Source organism: Pundamilia nyererei, unplaced genomic scaffold, assembly GCF_000239375.1.
Source record: "Pundamilia nyererei isolate P.nyererei 1_Seehausen unplaced genomic scaffold, PunNye1.0 scaffold00062, whole genome shotgun sequence".
Classification (NCBI taxonomy): domain Eukaryota; kingdom Metazoa; phylum Chordata; class Actinopteri; order Cichliformes; family Cichlidae; genus Pundamilia; species Pundamilia nyererei.
Window position 1 is genome coordinate 161,363 of NW_005187463.1, and position 20,812 is coordinate 182,174.

A 20,812-nucleotide genomic window follows, 5' to 3' on the forward strand; every position below is an offset into this window, starting at 1 on the left:
CTGGTAACACCTTTTACCCTGAAGTCAAATGGGGCGAGTGGGTAACCAGCCTTGGCCATGAACACAATAAGAAAACCACCCAGACAGGCATCCACATGCATCGGGATGTTGTAGCGTACAGCCAGCTGCAACACATCGAGGGAAACTGTGAGGGATTTGACTTCCCAGTTTTTGTCAACAGTACATAAAAAAAAAAAAAATGGTGCACTTCTAACCTTGGCTACTTCCTCAATGGGATCTATGATTCCATGAGGAAACTGGGGAGCTGAGCAGACAAGCATGGCTGTGTTCTTGCTGATGGCTCTCCTCATGGCCTTGAAAGAGAACAAACAACACTGGAATAAATAATGCCTGGAAACAGAAGTCAGCACATGCTGTCTACACGTGTTCTCTCTCACCTTCACATCCACTTTCATAGTTTTCTTGTCGAGAGGAATGTGAACCAGCTTCATCCCAAAATAATGTGCCGCTTTGTCAAAAGCTGCGTGGACGCTCACAGGTGCAAGGCTGCGGAAACAAAAGCAGGACACGAAAATGATTTCATGACTTTCTCTGGCAGGAACAAGCCTTGACACGGACCCTGTGTCCTGTAAAGCTCGGCTTACATTTCAGGGTGTTTGACGCCTCGCTCGTATGCGATGTCTCTGTATGCTTTGCAGGCCATCAGTATGCTCTCGGTTCCTCCTGAAGTGACCTGCACAAAGGAGCGGTAAGGATAAGACAAATTCAGTCCACCTTTTCTAAATGTAGGGATAGAGGTTTGTGCATCGGTCTGATAACAGAGTTGCAAAAAAGAAATCTTTGGGATCACCAGAATTTCTTCACTGATCATAAAAGTGGTCAGATATTCAGCAAAGTCTCATTATAACTTTTCATGACTTTGAGTTACAACACAAACTGCAATTTTATTTCTTTGTATTTCTATTAAGGAGACTAGAAGTGGGTTTTAAATTGTCCCTGTCTATTATTATTATTGTATAACTGTGACGGAAATCCTGCCGATAAAGAAAATCCTTTTCTTGCAAGTGTCTACTGTATGGTGACTTACTGTGCCACAGGAGTTAGGCCCACCATGGAAGAGTGTGCAAGCCATTCTGACAACCTCTGCTTCCATCTTCCGTACGCCAGGAAAAATGTCTGGGTGGAGTGGATTGCTCCATGCAAAATCCCCATATACCTAAAAATAACCCCAAACAAACAAACAAATGAATGACAAAAGTAGTCAAGTGTTGCATAAACTGCAAACCTCAAACCAGGGTGAAACCAATGTCATCGAAAGGACCGACCAGGAAATGAAATCAAAAAAATAACTTTGTTACTGTAAAAACTCCAAAATGTATTCAAGCTTGACCCTGGCCATTAATGCTTGGAATGCCAAAATCTGCAAATGTGTACAGAGATGCATACCTTCACAAGGAGGTTGGTCAGTGACTCATCGCCCCAGTACACTGCCCCAGAAACCAATCCCTTATCCCACTTCACCTCATCTGCAACAAAAGATTGAGTCTTGAGAAACCACTGGCTTTCTCAAAGATATTATCCTTTTGAAAGATAAGTAGACAAGTTTTCTTATCAGCAATGAAGATTAGAAATACTGATAAAGAAGCAGGAATCTCAGGGCTGAATGAGGACTTACTCAGGGTGTCGTACTCCTTGATTTTCTCCATTACTTTGGCCTGAGAGAGACCTTTGGAGGGAAGCTCTGTGGTGTAGCTCATCCCCTCCTTGAGGGTAAATAGACTAGCAGACATGTCATCCAAAGCCTTGTTCAGCTGGCTCTGGATCTGATACAAAGAGAGGACAGAGTTACTTTACAGGCACAAACAGCAGTAGAGTAACGTAACCCATAACCTAAAATGGATATAGGAGAAGTAACAGTATTGCTGACTGAACAGAAGTAACCACATGTTATCACCAGAGCATCATCTTAATCGTGCCAAAGGTCTGTCATTCCCACCCATCCCCCTCCATGACTTTGATATGCAGTCATCCAAGAATGACTCATAATAACCCCAGACACTCGTCAGCACACACCAGAAGGGGGGAAAATAAAAAAGGGAAGAGATTTACCACTGATACTTACTGCCCCGCCAACGAAGGGTATTTTTCTGATGAGTCTAAAGCACTGCTTCTTGATTCGTGATGTCAGACCTATTAACCAGAAAACACAAGGCAGCAGCTGTGGTGAAATGTTAGCATGCATGCATCCACAAATATTAAGCAGCTGACTGTGACCCATAATCACACGTTAAGGGAAGGCGAAGTCACGAGCCCCTTTCACTCTGCTCGCAAACACACTAAAGAGCTAGATTTTTACCAAGAAGCCACACTCTGACCTTTCCCTCTCAGAGAGCTACAGATGGCTGGCTCTGACCTACTCGCTGAGGAATTTAAGCACCGATTCATTGGAAGATCTAGAAAGTCGAGACAAATGATGGCTTTGCTCGGTTGTGCCGCAATTCCAGATAGTGTGCACTACATTAGCAGATGGTTAGCTGATTACATGCGTTATCTCAAGTCTCAAAGACTCTAGCAGGCCTACTTTGGACCCATTCTTATTGTGTGAAAGATTACTTTCTTGCTGGAAGAGGAAGCCTTTGACCCATAGTGCTCCCACTGTGGTGATCACTGTCACTCCGATGATCTGCCACGGCTCCAGATGGGCGCAGCGCGAGTTCACCTGCTGCCGGCCCTCCTCCAAATACAGCAGCACCATCTCCTTATACACCTCCAAGGCACTCTGGACATAGAGACACACAATATGCATTACAAGAGAAGTGCAGAGCAACCATCAGCTTTTCTCTAACAACAATCTGGATTTACAGAAGGCTCAAACTATTCAGTCAACAGCACTCATGTTTCCTGTGATACAGATCTCTTACACGACTATGGTGATATGGGGAAGCTACCACTGAGTGCCATGTATTGAGAAAGTTAGTCACTGTTTGACAGCATAATGACTGCTTTCCTGCAAAATGAGGTAACAGTTCAATTTCATCTCACTTAATCTGAATTTTTTTATTTTTATTTTTTTAAACAAGACACATGACTTGTGACTGTGCAATAGGAGCAGATGTACAGGCGTCCAGTAAAACACTGCAGGTCAGGCCATAAACCATCAAAGACAGTGACTGACAACACATCCAATTACTTTAAGGGAAAGTAACTAATCTTTCAAGTGCGAGTACTTACTTTTGAAGACATTGCCAGACCTACAGATCCCACCCCCACACACTTTAAACGCACTCGGCACTTTTCCTGACTGTCAGGTGAAGAGACAGCCAGCACTCGGTACACCAGGTGAAAGTGAGAGAACACGTTCAGCGAACTGTAGATCTACAAGCAGACTCCTCCCACTAGTCACATAACACATCCAGCCCATTAAGGTAATCAGTCAGGATTAGACGAGACGGGAAAGACTGAGCTACAAATTTACGACGAGGTATAATTCACGTCTCTTTCAAAGCACGATCACAGGTGAATATTTTCCTGTCAGTTCAAATGTGCATGTAATGATTTAGCCCGAGGAGATCTAAGTGAGCCTTAATCACAGTGAAGTGCCCGTCAATGGGATTGCATAAGCGCAGCAAATTTGTCTTTGCATTATCTCCCTCACAAAGTCTTTTTACAACATAACAGCAGGCAGTTTGATCGTGAGGACTTGCCACCTCAGCTGCAATAAGAAAGCTTAAGGTTCAACAGCAGTATCTTAACTAATCACAATCTGTTCTGCCACAGCAAAAATAACACAATGAGGCGAGTCCTCTTAGTGCGACGGAAAGGCCGTTTACTGTGTGAAAGAACAACCTAAGATGTTGCCCCCCCATTAAATCCTAGGTAAAGGGTTGTTAGTGAGCCATGGGAGTCCTACCCCCTGACCAGACAGCAGCTGCCATACCTGCCCGTTTTGGACAGCCTGTTCTCATACAGGTTTAGCAAGATCAGCTGCAAAGAGCTGACTGAAGCAACAGAAAATAAGCAACTAACATATGTTGAATGGGAAGCTTGACTTGAGTCATGACAGGCATGTAATTTAGCACACCGCCCACATTTGATTGCTGTCACACATCTGTCAACTAAACAAATAAATAAATACATGAATAAATAAATAAAGATTAGATCACTCCCTTTTTTGACTCTACTTCAGCCTCAGATCCCACACACACAGCTTCCCCTCAGGAAAACCTACACCAGGTTCACACAAAGCCTCTTGTACCAGTTTCGTGCTACTCCTTGTTGAACAGTGGACACCCATTCTTTTGCTCAAACCCACCCTATACAACATTTAACTATTCTTCTAATGAGACCTTTTGTTGTTTCAAATGGGAGGTCATGTTCTCGTGGAAATATACTGGGCGTGAGGTGGTTGCCCCTGGATACATGAAGGAAAAAACAGTCAGCTTGCTAAAACATCACCAAAGCTCAGAGAGATGAGGAGATCACTGAGGGGGGAGAATAATTACAGATGTGGCGTCTGGAAATTTTTTATTTAAACCTCTACAAAGCCTCCAGACTGCCACAGTATCAAACGATATTTAGGTCAACATCAAAAGTATGTTTTTTGTTTAGTTTTTTTTCCCCCTTGAGATAATTCTTCTCTCTCCTGTGATGACCTGAAGGAGCTCAGAGTGATTTCTGCCCGGACAGCAGATCTGTTTCAGACCAGCTGCCATCTCCTGCCGTCTCTTTTGTCTGCCTCTGATTACTTCAATTAGAAAGAAAGAAAAAAAAAAAAAAGCACTGCTTGCACAACCTTAAACAACTCTCCCGTGGGACTACTAAGAGTAGTGCTTTGTTTAAACTTCCTGCAGGTTTATGTTGAACAGGATTTCTACTTTTAGACAGAGGCAGCCACAATAAACAATAGTGAATGAGCCGCAAAACACGCACACAAAGAGGAAGGATCTTATTTTATTAGACTTTAAACCAATAAAAGTGCACCATGAACCTGTAGTTACATCTTGTATACCATCTTTTTATAACAGGGCCAAAAAGTATCGATGAAGATTAAATGTTTCCTGAAAAACAACCATATGTCTGTAACACGAAGCTCTCATAACAAGAGTGCCTGCCAGTGTTTGTGGACTCGGAGCATCCCTCACAGGAAAACAACTCGGGCCATTAGCTCACTTCAGTACTGATAAACAAGTCTGCTTCTTCGGGCGTCCTGAAGCCGCACTGTCATTGTCCCGTCTGCTACACTGCCTGTAACGTGAGACGGAGAGAAAGTACAGAGACACCTACCCAGTAGTCCATGTTCTCGAGGCAAACTGTCACCGAAAGTTCCCTTTATTTAGCCTGCTTCTCGGGGAAGTCACCTCCAGCAGCCTTTGCTATGAGTCCTCTACTCTCATCTACATGCTACTACCAAACACAGCTGCAAGCTAACCCTGATTGAGGAAGTCACAAATACACTCGCGTATAACTGCACGCGGTCTGCGCATGTGTAGATCTGATGACGCTGTGCCGCTGTGAAATCTACCAATCTACCAGGCACCGCGTGCTTTGTAGATCTTCTCTCCGAGTCGCAGGAACGTCGCACGTTTTCACACCCACAACTGGATGTGAAATGCTGCGTTCAAAGACGCCACGTAAAAGACAATTTGCCGTCACGTGAGTCCAGTAATGCCATGGAAACCATCGTATTTATTGAAATATTTACGCCTCGAGTCAGTGACCTTTACCCCAGAAATGTTTGACAAACAGACAACAAAGTACCTTTTCGTAATAAATCTTAATTTATCCACATTTATTCAGATGTATGACTGTGCATTGCTCAGATCATTTCGGCATTTCAGTTTTGTTCAGCGGAGAACAATCAATTTTTTGGCAACCTAAAAAAAGGTATCTAAAAACATATATTACTAAGGGTCACATTCTCTGATTCTCAGATAATTATAAAGACAGATAATGGCTCTCATTCCTTGATAGACACGTTCTTGTTTACAAATGGATCATAATCGTTTACTTTTATTCTACTTAAAGTATACACGTTTTAACATCAGTGAACGCCTCATTTAGCATTTTGTGTAACAAGACGAAATTCTGTCTAGAAGGGAAAACAGCGCCCCAGAGCTGCCGGGTACTGTAACTGCACATCTAAATACACTATTTTTGAGTGGGATATCTTCTTTTGGAGACAATTAAAAAACTAGTTGTACAGCTGCCGTTTTATTGATAAAATTAAATTGATCGTCTTAAACGAACATGAATAAAAAAAGTTATTAAACTAGGTTGACTTGTGGAATAAGGCTAAACCAACACAATAACCCAGACACATTATGTGTTTTGCTCTTTTGTTGTTGTAGTGGTAACTGAAGTCCATGTTAAATTGCCCTGGATAGTCTGTGCGTCACTTTTATCACATTTACAGTTGACCTCTTCATCTGTTTGTCATATAAAACCAGTAAAAACATCCTAAATATAATTCTTTTAGCCTGAAATGTATTTATTTTTTCCCCTAAAGTGACCCAAAATATACAAAATTCAAACATTTTAAAATTTTAGCCTGTGGTACAGGTGTTATCAAATCTTGTGCAATGAGGCTGTTCTGAGGTAAACCTGAAACTTTTATGTTTTGTGTTCTAAGTGTTACACTATTAAAAAAAATGTTTATATCAATCATTATAGACGATAGTGATGATATTTTTTTAATGATACAGAACTGAGCAGAGTGTTTAATGGATGTAATGGTTATAAATGTTTATATGATAATTCCCAATTGTTCCAGAATGATGTTTTCGCCATTTTCACTTTCAATAAAACATATTTGAGTTATTATGACTGTTCTTTTTTCATTTCTTAAGTAAAAGAAGATATGATATTACTGGTAATAGATGTTTTTCCTCTAAAAATGAGTGCTGTAATACCAGTAAAATAGATTCCCCCTGCTTTCTGAAACACTCATTAAGGATCAATCATATATTTATTGCTGTTCGATGGGAATTTTTATATTCTAAATAGATCTATTGTTCAAAATTGAATATAGGCACTTGTTATGAACAAAGTCTTGGCCAGGGTCAATTTTTACATGCATCTTACTATGTGTATATATCATATATACTATGATGTATACGAATAACCCAAATTAAACACCTGAAATATGACAGGTTTGAAAACTTCTCCAGAATTGTGCTTTTAGGCTAATTACAATTGTTTGGGATTTTGATATGGAAGCTTTCACCCTTTAGATTGTGTTACTTTCATCAAACAACTCAGCTGAACTGACTTTTTTTTCTTTCTTTTTTTGTTAACTGTTCATTGTGATTCACTAGAGTTGCGAACGAAATTGGGCGATTAGTACATATGTTTGTTGAATTACAAGTTTATTAAATAATTTCTTTATTGTCTTACTTAATATACAACGCTGCAAATAAAATCATATTTTTGATTTATTCAGGTACGTTCCTGCCAGCAGACAGACAGGTAAGCGCAAATCCACCATATTTCTTTACGTTTAGAAGACTAAAATAGTCTTCATAAATTAAAAACGCCAACAGAAATAACTTTTTATAAATAGGTTGTCTTTACTGTCTAAATCAAACATTTATAACTGATTAAAACCTTAATGTCACATGTGCCTTGAAGCTACCATCCCCTCGCTGAAAATTCAACATTTGCTCTTTTTTATCTACAAAGAGCCGCTAATGAACACGAGGTTTCGCAAATAAGCTATCAGAAACAAAGAAAAAAACATTATGTAGTAGTTTAGAGGGTGAAAGGGGGCGACTTGCAGCCACCGTCCTATTTGTGTTTAAAATCTCCAATCTTTACAAAAAGACAAACTGTCTCCAAAGGACACCTATTCCGCTATAATTGGTGTACACTGTCTTCAAAAGCTGGGGTGAGAGGTACAAAGCCTTGCCTGTGAAAGGAAACTCCAAAGCACATTAAAAGTGAATTACTTCTTGTGTAAAGTGTGTTCGGGGTCATGCTGGTCACGACGCGCGCACTTCTCCAAAAGCGCACACGTCTCCAAAGGCGCACTCCATACTTTCTAAAAGGCAGTCATATTGTTTGAGGGGTCTCACAAGAGGTGTACATATGGCATCCGGGTTGCAATTAAATGTTTTTAAGATGTTTTTCCTTTCTTGAAGAAGTTTCCTTTTCCTTTTTTTCTCTCCCGGCAGCTCTTTGCTAGAAAGAACAAGAGGAGGGGGGCACATTGAATGGCTTCGCTGCTAGTTTGGGATGACAACAATCTGGTCAGCGAGTTGTTGGACTTTGATTGTCCCCCTCAAAACGTCCTTCAGACAAAAAGCCGAAGACGAAAATAAAGCCCCACCTGGTACCTCTGTTTGCTAAAATAATAATAAATAGATTTCGTTTAATAAATAAGCAAAGGAGACTGTAAAGTGAAGTAGCAGAGGAAGTATTAATCAGGAGCATCAGGCAGGTATCACCTGCTCGGTAGCTTGCTTAGTTTATTGTTAAATATTGTTAAATCACTTTTCGTACCAAGTCTGCTCCGATATCTACCATTACCACAGCAACTGGCCGCTTATGTTTGCCTATACTTTGCATAACAAGCAGGACACTACAGCACACTGATAAAAAAATCAAGGAGAGAGACTGACAACTTCAACCCACACCTGTCCACGATATCCTAATATGGATTTGGCATCAATGAATATTTGTAAAGTGGTAATATTCAGTTTACTTTAGACTTTTCGGGCCTTTTATAACAGCAAGGCACCATCTCCTATCTCCCTAGTATATTTGTCCAGTTTATTGAAAGCATATGGTTATCAGATTGTTCCCAAAACACATATTTAGACAGAAAGTTAAGGAGAGCTTTTCGTGATCCTTTGTTGGCAATTGTAAATCATGCTTGAGCCCCGCCACGCTTCCCTTTCCTCCCTTACCCAGGCTAGAACGTATCTGCACACTGTTGACTCTTTTTTCTAATCTTTAATGTGTTAAAATAAAGTTTTATTAGAAAATAGCAACGCGTCACTGAATTGTGGCGATCTTGGACAAGTTTTTGGAGATGTCATAGCGCACAGACACAGGCTCACATTATAGAAGAAAACGAGCTTTTATTGTTGCGAAACACAAAAAGACCCTTTGTATCATCGATTTACACAGCGGATTTCACCTTCCCACCTCTCCTTTTTTAGTTTGCTCCATGCGTAATTGTCTTATCCAAATACCGGAGCTTTGCGCTCTAACGCAAGAAGCAAATGTTTATCCAAATATATGCCATTTAAAAACAACACTTGTTTAATATAGGTAAGGTTTTCTGAGCTAACAAAGAGGAAAAATTATCTTTAAAAAAGACTCATCGAAGCAATAAGTAAGGACCAACTTGTTGGAGCTTAAAGTTCTTTTAACGTCCGCCTTACCAGGTAGTGTGATGTGCGCAGAATCGCAAAGAGTCTCTCAATCTTTAACAATAAACAATAATAAAATAATAACTGCAGAGAACTTTTGCATTTTCTTCTTCATCTCGGTTTTTAGCGTACTCTGGTGCACATGGAGCTGATTTTAGAAGCCAGTCTGGCAATAATGTGCTCTGCAGGGCATGTGCCGATGTTTTGAGTGCGTAAAATGTGGCATTACAAGTACCTCTTATGGATAGAGATCGGATAATATTTCCAAAATAAAACTTTGTGTACAGTGATATTTAATTAAACACAGTACAAATATTGACTACGGTTCCACCTTTTGCGCATAAAACTAAACGTTGCTTACTTTTAAACCATTGCGAAAGACTTTTCATAAACACATTATGATTTACTATAACAATAAACAATAGTAAAGATGAAGACAGCTAGCCTTGAAAGCTTTAATGGGAATTAAAGGTAATCTGTAATCGAGTATCACATCATATATACAAGATCCATATTGTGTCTCGTGTCAAGCTTTTTTTTTGCTAGACCAGCATCTCACTAGACAGAAACAAGAGCATGACCTCACTAAACCGAGGTCAAAGCAAAGCTCACAAAATGTTTTGGTTTTCTTTTCCTACCAGGACCTCCAGCATTTGACCAGCAAAACAGGGAAATTAGTGAATAGCTGGCATAATGATAAATACAAGCAATAAACAGATATATTAAGATTCCCAGAGTGGTAGTTTAGGACCAGCACAATCCTGAACGCTGCATGTTTGTTGCCCCCAGACAAACTTATGGAAATCGGCTCGTAATATTTACCTTCTCCAAGAAAAAAAACATGACCCTAGTCCATAAAATAGGAGTATTATTAGCCTGACATACATCCGTGGCACTTTGCCATCCACATGTATTTAATTAACTATTACAATGAATACACAAAGAAATGCAAGCACACTGAAGGATGAGGGAGAGGGTGAAGGACTCGCTGCCTGGAAGCTGATTGGCTACTCGACGAGCGCTGTTGATTCAGGCGTCCACGGTGCAAAAAACAGATAAGATAAAGGCCATATAAAGTGACAAGAGATGCGCATCCATCCCTCACTGTCACCTGCACATATACACTGTCTGCTGCCTCCAGCTACAAGAGCGGACTACGTCTTTATCCCAGCTTCGCCTGTCAGGAGCAGGCCTGCAAACGTAAGTGCGACTACACTCATTCAGAAGTTTATTTATTTATTTTTAAAATATGTCCTTTAATGTTTTTCAGATATTTCATTTCTAGTTACTGGTGCAGTTGCGTTGTTATTTTTAATCAGTTAAAACATTTAACGAACTCAGGGTGTAGATACACGTTTCAGTCTCGTAGAAAAAATGGGAAACGTGATTTCCAGGGTTTGTGGCACATCTCAGGGCATCATTTGGAGTTTCTTTTTCTCTTTATAGCCAAGCTGTCTCATTGGCATCACTTTTGATTATTTTCATCTTCTTCGTCGCCACAGGATGTATCCTAAAGTAATCTGCGTCCCTGACGCCCTGCGCGGGTTTTCTCCAACACTGCGCAACCGAGTGAACGAAGCCGGTGACACTTCAGGAGACTCACGAGGACAGCTCCCGCGAAAACCAGCGACTGTTACCCGAGACGTGTCCTCAGTGAAAAACCCCAAACACAGATGTGAGCAGTCCGGGCAGCGGGGCAGGCGAAGGATGAAGGCGAACGATAGAGAGCGCCACCGCATGCATAATCTGAACTCCGCCCTGGACGCGCTGAGGAGCATCCTGCCGGCTTTGCCAGAAGACGCGAAACTAACAAAGATCGAGACTCTGCGATTTGCCCGCAACTACATCTGGGCTCTGACCGAGACTCTCCGGATGGCAGACCAGCACGCACACACTCAGGACTATCTGGCATCAGATCTGAGCAGCCCGGCAAGCGTTTTATCTGCCGAATGGGACTCAGCATCACCTTCAGAATGTGGTTATGGGACCAATGCTGACTTTAGCCACAGAAGCGCTCTCACCGCTGTTAATGAGATGAGCTGCAGAATCTTCCCAGGAGAAGAATCCAGCGCCATCCCCGTTACCTTTTGTTTCAAGTCCCTGTGTGCTGACAATGACCTGACGAGTATGTGGCACTTTTGACTCTCTATACCGCTCCATCTCACATAAAGACATTTGGGTGCAAGCAGCAGTTCCCCATCCGCTTTAGCGAGGTTACGCTTAAGACCAGGTCCAAAGACATTAGTTACCCATGTTCAGTGTTTATTCTTAAAAAGCAATTAAAGTTTTTTGTTTTGCTTTTTTTTTTTTTTTTTTTAAAAAGGGGGAAAAAAAGACTTTCTGAAGCCACAACTGTCATTCAAATCATTCTTTGTGTTTGAAAGCAATTTAATGATCATGTGGCACCCCTAATATTTGCAACCCTACAATCAGTGTCACTAAAAGTAAAGAAAAAGAGCACAAGGGACAATTAATAAACCAGGACGACATGAGAGAATTTGTTCAAGCTAAAAAATATTTATTCGGCAATTATATTCAAATGTATTTTGCTGTATAAAACAATGTTTATTTATTCAATAAAAACTGTAGAAAACATGTTTTTCCTTTAACAGGGATGGGAATATTCTGGCTTTCTTTTGCTTCCATGATTCAAAAGACGCTGAAATGTACAAACAGTATCAAAACATAGTGGCTGTCATTCAAATTATTTTAAATGATACGAAAAAAAGAAATGCTATCTTACAGTATTCACTGGTTTTTCTTATAGGCCAAAGTTTTTGTGCAAATCAAAATTTTCAAACACGTAGTTCCTTACTGTCCTGCCTACCAGTGACAGTACTGAAGTATAGTGTGAAAGGAGACCAGTTCATAGTCTTACGAGTAGCATTAGCTAAATATTGTAAGTCTCGGTTTATGTCTTGGTGTCCTATAGTGGCGTGCAGTCCGAGGCCGAGCTCAGTGAGGGGAACTACTTGGGAAAGACCGTAACCACGTCGTAGCCCTCGGGTGGAGTCACTCGCTCGCGGGCGTGCGTCTCACAGTAAATCTGGTTCTCCACAAAGAAATGTCCCTTCTGTTTTAGGTTGACGTTGCAGTCTGTGCAGGTGTAGCACTCGGGATGACGGAACTTGTCCCTCAGCTTCACAACCATCCCTCTGAAGTGTAAATAAAAACAAAAATAAGTGAGAATGGCAGTGAGGGTCGCTGTCTATAGGAAAGAGCATCTTCTGAGCCAAGCTGATCAAGTTAGAAAACCTAAACACACATTTACTTTTAGATCTCAAAGGTGTTTTGGAGAAAGATGAACATCAGGAAACATCCGAGTCAGAAATTAGGCCTGATTTATAATGTTTTGCTTGCCATTACAGGCACGTTCCATGTTCCCACTTCCCAAAACAGCACCAACATGAAAATGTCAGAAAATGAAGTGATACTCTCGTACAGTATCTCAAAAAGGAAAGGACTGAAATGACCCTGTGGGAGAAAAGATTCGGTGTCATATTCTGTACACTAGGATTTTATAATCTGGCTTTAACATCCACAACCACGTTGAAAATAATGGTAAGAAACAAAAGCAATAAATCTATTGCTAAAAAAGACGCATATTATAAGCCAGCATTGGTGAACCCGTGGGCAGACCCGTTCCTGGTAAACCCCATACTAAACCCTCACCATGGCAGATTTAAGTAGAAGTTTCTAAACTTAGATCTTCTGATGGGACAGTGTGGACAGTGTGCTAAACATCTGTATGAAGTAAGGATTTTCAAGGATACTCTTAAAGAAAGGAAAATAAAACATTTATGGACTTTTCTAAAAATATAAAAAGCTAAATTAAAATATCTTCCAGCAGCAGGAATTAGGAAACAAGTGTGTTGTTGTTACTTCATTTGCCCACAAGGTGGAGACACAGTATTTCTCCCAAGTGCTGCTAGATTCAGATGAACACAATCTAGAGGCCTACAGAGTTCAAGCTTGACCATAAAATACTTACACAATCCCAGATCCACATTTGTCACACATGGGTAACTTCTCTGTGTTCCCCACTGATGCTCCAACCTTTGTTGTGGGCGCTTTCACACTCCTGAAGCCTGATGGTTTATCCGAGTCGCCTACAAACACCAAGAATAGACTGAAAATCTTGATTGGAACTAAAAGACAACAGTCTACCAAAAAGCTAACATTGTTTAAAAATACAATATAAAAATCCTACATTGCCCCTTAAAGTATATGGAAAAAGCATGGTATCAGTACCTGTGTCAAGAATCTCCTGAAGCACCTTGAATGAAGCAGACTGTCGAGGAGGCTCGTCAGACTCCTGATTCTCCTGCAGCATCTTGTAGACTTCGGAATCTGCGACTATGGGCGGTCGCTTACCTGATGGCTCTGATGGAGCACTAGAAAGAAATTGGGCACGTTTCAGCAAGGAAAAAAAAAAACAAAACCATATTCAGCAACAGCATTTTGATACATAATCAGACTGGCAGTAAAAGCCCAGGAGATCAGTGCCGATTCAGCACGAAAAAACGCCAATGAATGAACCTTCTCTTGTGTTTTACTTGTTTTAAACATAGACTTAAGTGACATCATTTTCTTAAGTCACTGGATTAGTAAATACTGGCTCCATCTGCTTGGAAGCAATATTCACACTTTAATGATTTGTTGAAGCACAGCAGCCTTTCGGGAGCTGGCCCGCTACTGTAAATCTTGCAGTTAGCAGTTACAGCCAAACAGTGTGCACATGTACTTCTCCTCCAGAAAGGATTCAAATAAATCACAGTGTGTTTAAGAGGTTTTGTGTATGTCAGTATTGAAGTAATCCTCTAAAACAAACGCAGTTCCAGTTTCCCCAATTCAAAATGAGTATTTGGAAAACAACTTAATGAAAAGCTAAGCTTGCAGAATGATCTATAAAAGTCTTTCACAGAGTATCCAAACAACCGAGCAAATCAAAAAGGAAGATGCATACAAATTCATTTTTCAATTAAATGGAAACATTCTGAATTTGAGCCACGATTTACTGAGTCTACTGCCCACAACGATTATTTACTCTGTGACCCAAGCAGAGCCCAGCTAAACTCACTCATCCTCACATTTTCAATACTGATTGATTGCCATCACTTAAGCCCATCTTACTTGTTGGGGGGGTCATTAGCCGTAGTAATGGTCTTGACTTCATCCACAGCTGAGTTGAAGTCCTTGATATTCTCTGAAGAGTACAGCCCAGATGGATTATTGTACTGGTTAGTCACCACTTTGGAGCCGAAACCAGTGAAAGGCAGGGCGCTCCTGTTGTGGGTCGAGCCTATGTGTTTCACCTCCTGCAAAAACCAAGCTGCAAAAGTTAGGAGAGTGCAATATATATGAAATCCAAGCGTAATTGAAACAAGCAATACTCTCAGTGCACACCTGATGAGCTATAAAAAAAAATTTTTTCTTAATTGCGCATGGACAAACATGCAGTGTTTGCTAAGTGGGTTAGAAATATTGCTTAAGGTTTGAAAGTGACTGGCCTATTGTGTTTTAAGCTTCACTTTCAATAACATTTTTCTTGAAAACAGACTTGGAAACTTTAAGCGGTTCTGTCTTTTTAAAGCAGCTTCCAGTCTGATACAAAGTCACACATAATTTAGCAGGATAATGACTGTGGACTCTGCCTTAATTATACCTACGTGGCTAACTTTAACGACAGATGCGTCATGACACTGGCATGCCATCACAGTGGGCATACAAATACCACCAAAACTAGCTCATGCTTCACAGTGGGAACACGGAAATGCCTCCAAATATAGCTCATGCTTCAAGCTTCTAAAAGTGCAAAATCTCCCCGAGTCTCTGCGAGCAAGATGACTTGCGCAAAGGAGCTGACAATACTTACATAAAACAAAAGAGTGAAGCAACAGATTCTAGAGAAGTGCTTGAAATATGTGTTAACATGTGCGTGGGAGAAACAAAAAACCCCCCAAAACTCTAGTTTTGTGACTTGTGAAACACACACACATACACAGGGCCTGAGACACCGTTTCCTACATGAATTCATACTTTGGCCTCAACTTTCCACTCAGCGGGCAGGAACTGAGGCTTGCGTCAGGGCTTGGCTGATAAACTACTGTCTCCTAGGAAACCTCCTGTTGGTAAGTAAACAATGACTTCATCATGAACAGTAGTAGGATATAAATAAAAAAATTAAAAAAAAATCCCCAAGCCTTTGCAGGCATGGGGAGGGCAGCACTCTGGCTTCCAGAAACTGAACGGCTACTCGATTTCACTCTAAATGACAAAGCTGGAGGAGTCACTTTGTTAAAGTTCATACAGCTTTGATGCTGACACACACCCGTGGTTCTGACGCAAGATTCATCTTGTAGGGATGCGTCTTCCCCTCTTCAGATGACAGCGGCGACCACAGTTTTGTTTCTGACCTGAGGAAGACAGGAAGGCAAAACAAGGCTTGAAAGATGATCTGAGGATTCAGTAACATAAAATGCCAGGATCGCCCGCGTGTTCCTGTGTATCAGCACGTGAACGCAATATTAGGGCTGTGTCTTTGAATGCAACAGAGCCCTTGCAGGCATGCTCATGTTCTTGTTTATCTTGCAGTTAAGCCCGTCCTTTCATGCATTCAATATGACATCGCTTAATGGGAGCAAACATATGTGGTTCCAACCGTCTGTCAAAGCCCTTTTGATACGACTCCTCAAAAGTCATCAGTCATGAGTAATTTACAAGACGACACAGAGCGATGCGGGATTGCAACATGGTAAAAACCAGTAAAACAAACAAAACTGCTGTTTAAAAATCACTGAATAAACATGATGTCACTCGCTGAACACCTGGATTGCAGCTGAGCCGTCTCACATTACTCACTCTTTTTCTCCGAGCCTATGGCTATGCAGATGAGAATGGCACATTTAGACACAGCTTACCTGTCTATGGAGAGCACCATTTCCTCTATGCAGCCCTTTATCTTGTTCTGCGCCTCCAAGTGAGTCATGTTCTCTGTTGGTTCTCCATCGATGGAAAGAATTATATCCCCGATGCATAGATTTGCTTGGGCTGCTTTACTCCCGGGGTTGACCTACAACACAGGACATAGAAATTATAAAATTAGAAGCCACTTGTGCACCATAATTACGAATATATGGAAAACGCACCTTCTAATTACAGCCTAAAGGCTTCCAAGTCAAAAGAGGAGAATGCCATTGTTTTAAACCTGACCTTCAAGAACCTTTAAGCAGCTGTCTTTGTTAACAGTAAACAGAAGCGAAGGCACTTGCAGAGTCAGGATAAAAGCTTCCTGGAGCCCAGATTCTCTATCTGAGATAAAGGCCTAAAGCAGGGAGAAGGACCAGGAATTCCTAATCACTTTTCCATGGGTGGGGTGGCCTGACCACAGTAATAACCTTCACAAGAGGGGAAAAATGCAGTGTAGGCTCAGAGGAGTGCTTTGCTAGCTATAATCCGGTTCATTACTGCCACCAGAGCAGCACCCTGTATGAAGATTAATAAAATCTTAGCGCTAATGAACACCAGTGAGGTGTGTCAGCTGTCAGCGCATGACAAAGAGGCTCCGATGGGTCCATGGTCACTCAGTGATGTCAAAGCATGGAGTTTAAACTTTTAAAATCACGCTTTAAATCTTAAGTAAATTCTGTATAGACAAAATATGACAACCATTGTTTGGGATTAGTGCATTTCTGGTTCGGCTATTATAAAACTACTGTTTTAAAGTAGCTTTAACTCTCAGTTAGAGACTGAAAAGGATACATAAAAATCACAATTCATCAGCAAAAATATATTTTACTTTACATAAAAATGTATGTTTTTAAATATTAAGTGGGGTCCACGGACCACCGCGTTTGCTCTTTGAGGTAGCACTAGCAAAAATTGCCGCTAACTTAACTTTTAATTACAATAAACTGAGAAAGCTAACGCTAGTTTAGCCGTTCGTTAGCCCTCCGGTTAACACAAGCTAACCGTTAATCGTCAACCAGCCTTCAGTAAAGTCGCGAGGAAACAATGAGAGGTGAGAGTCCAGGTGCGGTTACACTGAAATGCGGGGGAGAAACTAACACTAAAACGAACTTACCCGGGAAATAGCCAGTGGCTGCTCGAAGTCCTTTCCTCCAACCAGCCTGAACCCCCAGGGGCCGGGACCCTGCAACGCCACACGGAGAGGCATGGTGTGAAAGTTTGGAAACAGAGCCGACGGTGGTAAAGGAGCTGCCTCAGACCTCTGCTTCACTTCCTACTGCAATATGACGTGGAGTAATCAATGGTCAAAAGTTTGAGGCTGACTGCAACTCCACCGCATTAGTGGAGGGGGAGGACCCTCGGATTACAGTTGGACGAATAGATTTTGAAGTTTCCTCCCTGATAAGTGAGACCGAAGATCGTGTATGAAGAAGATGGATCACTCGCGTACATCTGTGTACTCGCGCATACGCCACTGACGTGCAGAATTGTGGGATTAAGCCACCATACTGGGTGAGTAAGCCCCTTGGACACAGCGACTGAGTAGTGGCCATCATTTTCTTCGTCACGTGTTTATCTTATTAAGAAAATCTGAAGCAATGAAAATACTGTTGTGTGGCTTATGACACTAGTTATCAGGGTCCCTTCCCAGGGCTTCAACTCACACCTTGCCCTAGGTGACCTCGACAGGGTGGGGCAAGCTCTCACAGTTGTTTCACCCTTATTTATTTGTTTGTTTAATCTTTATTTTATTTAACCATGAAGTCGTTTAAGATTAACATAATATTTTCAAGGTAAACCTGGTTTCAACCCCCAGTGATGGCAATGACCCACGCCTTTCTCCACACAACTCACACGATCAATATGGGTCCTTCAGGACCACCTCCAAAGAGGACGCTGCCTTTAAGGGTTAAATGCTTGGGAAACTCCACCTTTTGTTTTTAGAACAGAAGAAATGTCTTGTATGAGGGCCGAAACGTCTTCACAAACTTAAAAAAAGACAAGCTCTCAAGACCAACATGACCTGGATGACTGAGAATCTACACAGACATGGTTAGACTTGAGCATGACGTGTAAGTGATTTCAGGATTCACAATCTTTGCACTGCTAATGGCCGCATTAGTAATGCTGGTGTGATAAAGAGAATGCATGTTTGAGCCTGTAATTCTGCCTGGAGCAGTTAAAGCTCAATCAAGTCACTTTACATTGTTGTGATTATTAAAATCAAACTTTTCCTGGTACTGGTCTGGTGTTGAATGTGCAAGGGTGTCTTTAGTATTGCTGCTAAGGTTAAAAGAAGCATGTGAAGACTGAATCTGCGCTGGACTGGGAGTAAGTTGTTTCGTTTTGGATGTGTTTCTGTAAGGACTGCTAAAGTCAGCATGTCTGCTTGAAGGTGAACCACCATATGTGATGGATGAATCACATCCTGACTGGGCTTCAACACTTTGCTTGAGTCACTCTGAAGCACACCCTGCACACTTATAGCGCCCACATTTGTCGAGCATGATGGATCCAAAACACAAGCAGAGGATGAGGATTAGAAGGGTCAATTCTTCATAAATGCAGAAGAAAAATGATGGCAAAGAAAACATTTAGAGGAAAAAAATACTATAAGAAGTCACTAATTTGATTACATCTGTAGTTGTTATTAATTCTTGTTAATTATGTTTTTATCTTGTCACTTTAAGCCTTGATTATACTGAGACACGGGCAGCTGGAAACACCTCCTGCAGACTAATAAATCCTGTTACCCTTCTCTGAAGTCTCTGCAGACGAGTCCACGTGGTCGCAAAAACAAGCAGGCACGTGGATGTCTGCACAGCTTAGCCCTTTTGGAATTTTTACTTGTGTTGGAGTTTGTTTATTTTTTTAAGAGTGCCGATGTGAAGCACTGAAGCATGCTATAGCTTGGTCCCAATTCAGTGACTGCATCCTTCCAATGCTACAGAGGAAGAGGAAAGGACGGTACTGAACAGGCCAGGCAGATGTGTATGGACACAACCGTGGTAACGTAAATGAAGCATATAGAGTCTACAGAGGGGCAAACGTGCCAGTGTAAACACGTTCCCCTGTAATATCCCAACTACACATTGCTTGTCATGGATGATGCTGCTCTTCAGTCAAATGCTGATTGGTTGACAAATGGGCCAAGTTCACCAGAAATGGGTTTCCATAGCCGAGCAGGTACATCCACCAAGTGCAATGCAAAGAGTTGGATGCGGTGGCTGTAAAGCACGCCTTCACTGACCAGTGGAAACATGTTTTCTGGAGTGACGAATCACACTTCTCCATCTGGCAATCCAATGGACAAGTCTGGGTATGGCGGTTTCCAGGAGAACGGTATTTGTCTGACTGCACTGTGCATAGTGTAATTTGCCACAGAGTTCTGACGTCAATCCAAAAAAAACACCTTTGGGATGAATTAGAGCAGAGACTGTGGCCTTTTCGTTTAACGCTAGTGTCTGAACTCACAAATGTGCATCTGGAATGATGGTCAGAAATTCCCATAAACGTGTAAAACTTGAGGAAAGACTTCCCAGAAGAGCTGAAGCTATTATAATGTGAAGGGTGGGCTGACATCATATTTAAACCCTATGAATTAAGAGTGGGTTGCCACTCAAATTCATATGCATGTATAGGCAGACGGGTGAATACTTCAAAGATCTTTATCCTATAACTTGCATTTTTTAATGCTCGTTGTGCCTTGAATTACATTTTTTGTTGTTGATGTACATAAATAAATGTGATTAATCTCTCTGTTTTTTTTATTTATTGTTCTTTATCGGCACATACATCCACCCATAATCTTCGGCTCATCCAAATCGGGAGTCTATCCCAGCGGAAAATGTTAATTGATGACTATCCAAATACAGTTCATGAATAAATCACACCTCTAAATATCAGTACCATACAATTTCCTTATTGAAAGAAAACACTAACTTAAATCACAGTGGTCTAATCTTCCTTTACTAGCAGTAAGGAGAAGAAATTAATTTTTATATTAAGCAGCTCCACTGCAGTAGCTATGGTGACCCATTTGTTATCACCACATCAGAACGATTACTTCTGAAGAGACCCCACGGACAGCAGCTTCTTTCCAACGGAGATTGCTTGATCTCCAGGAACTCCTTTAAATTCAGCTGGCCTTTTAGGGCCTTTCGTTTAATTTCTCTGGTGCTCTTGCTTCCTCCCCTGTCCAAAGACATGCATGTTAACTGGTGATTCTAACCGGGCTATTGGTGAGGGCTCGATAAGGTGTTTACAGTGTGTGGAATAAAACAAGTCTAAAACACTTTGAGTGGTCAGTAATGCTAGAAAAGCATTACATTGTATGATGACAGCTGTGCTTTTATGCACACCAAAGCAGTTTAACCACTGGAAGGCCACAGCCTCACTGTGTCCATGAAATGCTGCTGCGTTAACCTAGAAGCTGGAAGCTAAAGGTGTTCAGGCAGGAACTTTGTGTTGTTGAACATAACTGAGACCCTCTTTTGGAGGAACTTGTAGTG

The 20,812-nt window shown here is 41.3% G+C and overlaps 2 protein-coding genes across 2 annotated transcripts in view; both read right to left on the reverse strand.

The window, feature by feature from the left end:
- sgpl1 (sphingosine-1-phosphate lyase 1) overlaps positions 1 to 5,440 on the reverse strand; it is an 8,052-nt gene extending 2,612 nt beyond the window's left edge. The window contains exons 1-10 of the mRNA XM_005735049.1: positions 5,245 to 5,440; positions 2,575 to 2,740; positions 2,084 to 2,151; positions 1,637 to 1,784; positions 1,408 to 1,487; positions 1,049 to 1,177; positions 606 to 694; positions 399 to 507; positions 216 to 314; positions 2 to 125 (exon numbers count right to left, since the gene is read on the reverse strand). Coding sequence (XP_005735106.1) covers positions 2 to 125; positions 216 to 314; positions 399 to 507; positions 606 to 694; positions 1,049 to 1,177; positions 1,408 to 1,487; positions 1,637 to 1,784; positions 2,084 to 2,151; positions 2,575 to 2,740; positions 5,245 to 5,256 — 1,024 coding nt within the window. The 5' untranslated portion in view covers positions 5,257 to 5,440. The remainder of the gene's footprint in view (position 1; positions 126 to 215; positions 315 to 398; positions 508 to 605; positions 695 to 1,048; positions 1,178 to 1,407; positions 1,488 to 1,636; positions 1,785 to 2,083; positions 2,152 to 2,574; positions 2,741 to 5,244) is intronic.
- Positions 5,441 to 11,889: 6,449 nt separating this feature from the next.
- On the reverse strand, positions 11,890 to 17,714 carry pdlim1 (PDZ and LIM domain 1 (elfin)). Its single transcript, XM_005735050.2, has 7 exons — positions 17,416 to 17,714; positions 16,253 to 16,404; positions 15,664 to 15,748; positions 14,466 to 14,650; positions 13,584 to 13,726; positions 13,324 to 13,441; positions 11,890 to 12,487 (listed from the first exon to the last, which is right to left on the reverse strand). Exons 1-7 carry the CDS (start codon positions 17,506 to 17,508, stop codon positions 12,301 to 12,303), a joined length of 963 nt encoding a protein of 320 aa, XP_005735107.1. The 5' UTR covers positions 17,509 to 17,714; the 3' UTR covers positions 11,890 to 12,300.
- Between the last annotated feature and the right edge of the window lie 3,098 nt (positions 17,715 to 20,812).

Excerpts from the sequence above, each read along its gene's own strand:
- pdlim1 (XM_005735050.2), bottom strand. The coding sequence starts at position 17,508 with ATGCCTCTCCGTGTGGCGTTGCAGGGTCCCGGCCCCTGGGGGTTCAGG. Across the intron at positions 16,405-17,415 it reads AGCCACTGGCTATTTCCCGG|GTCAACCCCGGGAGTAAAGC; the intron begins GTAAGTTCGTTT and ends CCTGTGTTGTAG. Across the intron at positions 13,442-13,583 it reads TCAGGAGATTCTTGACACAG|GCGACTCGGATAAACCATCA; the intron begins GTACTGATACCA and ends TGGTGTTTGTAG.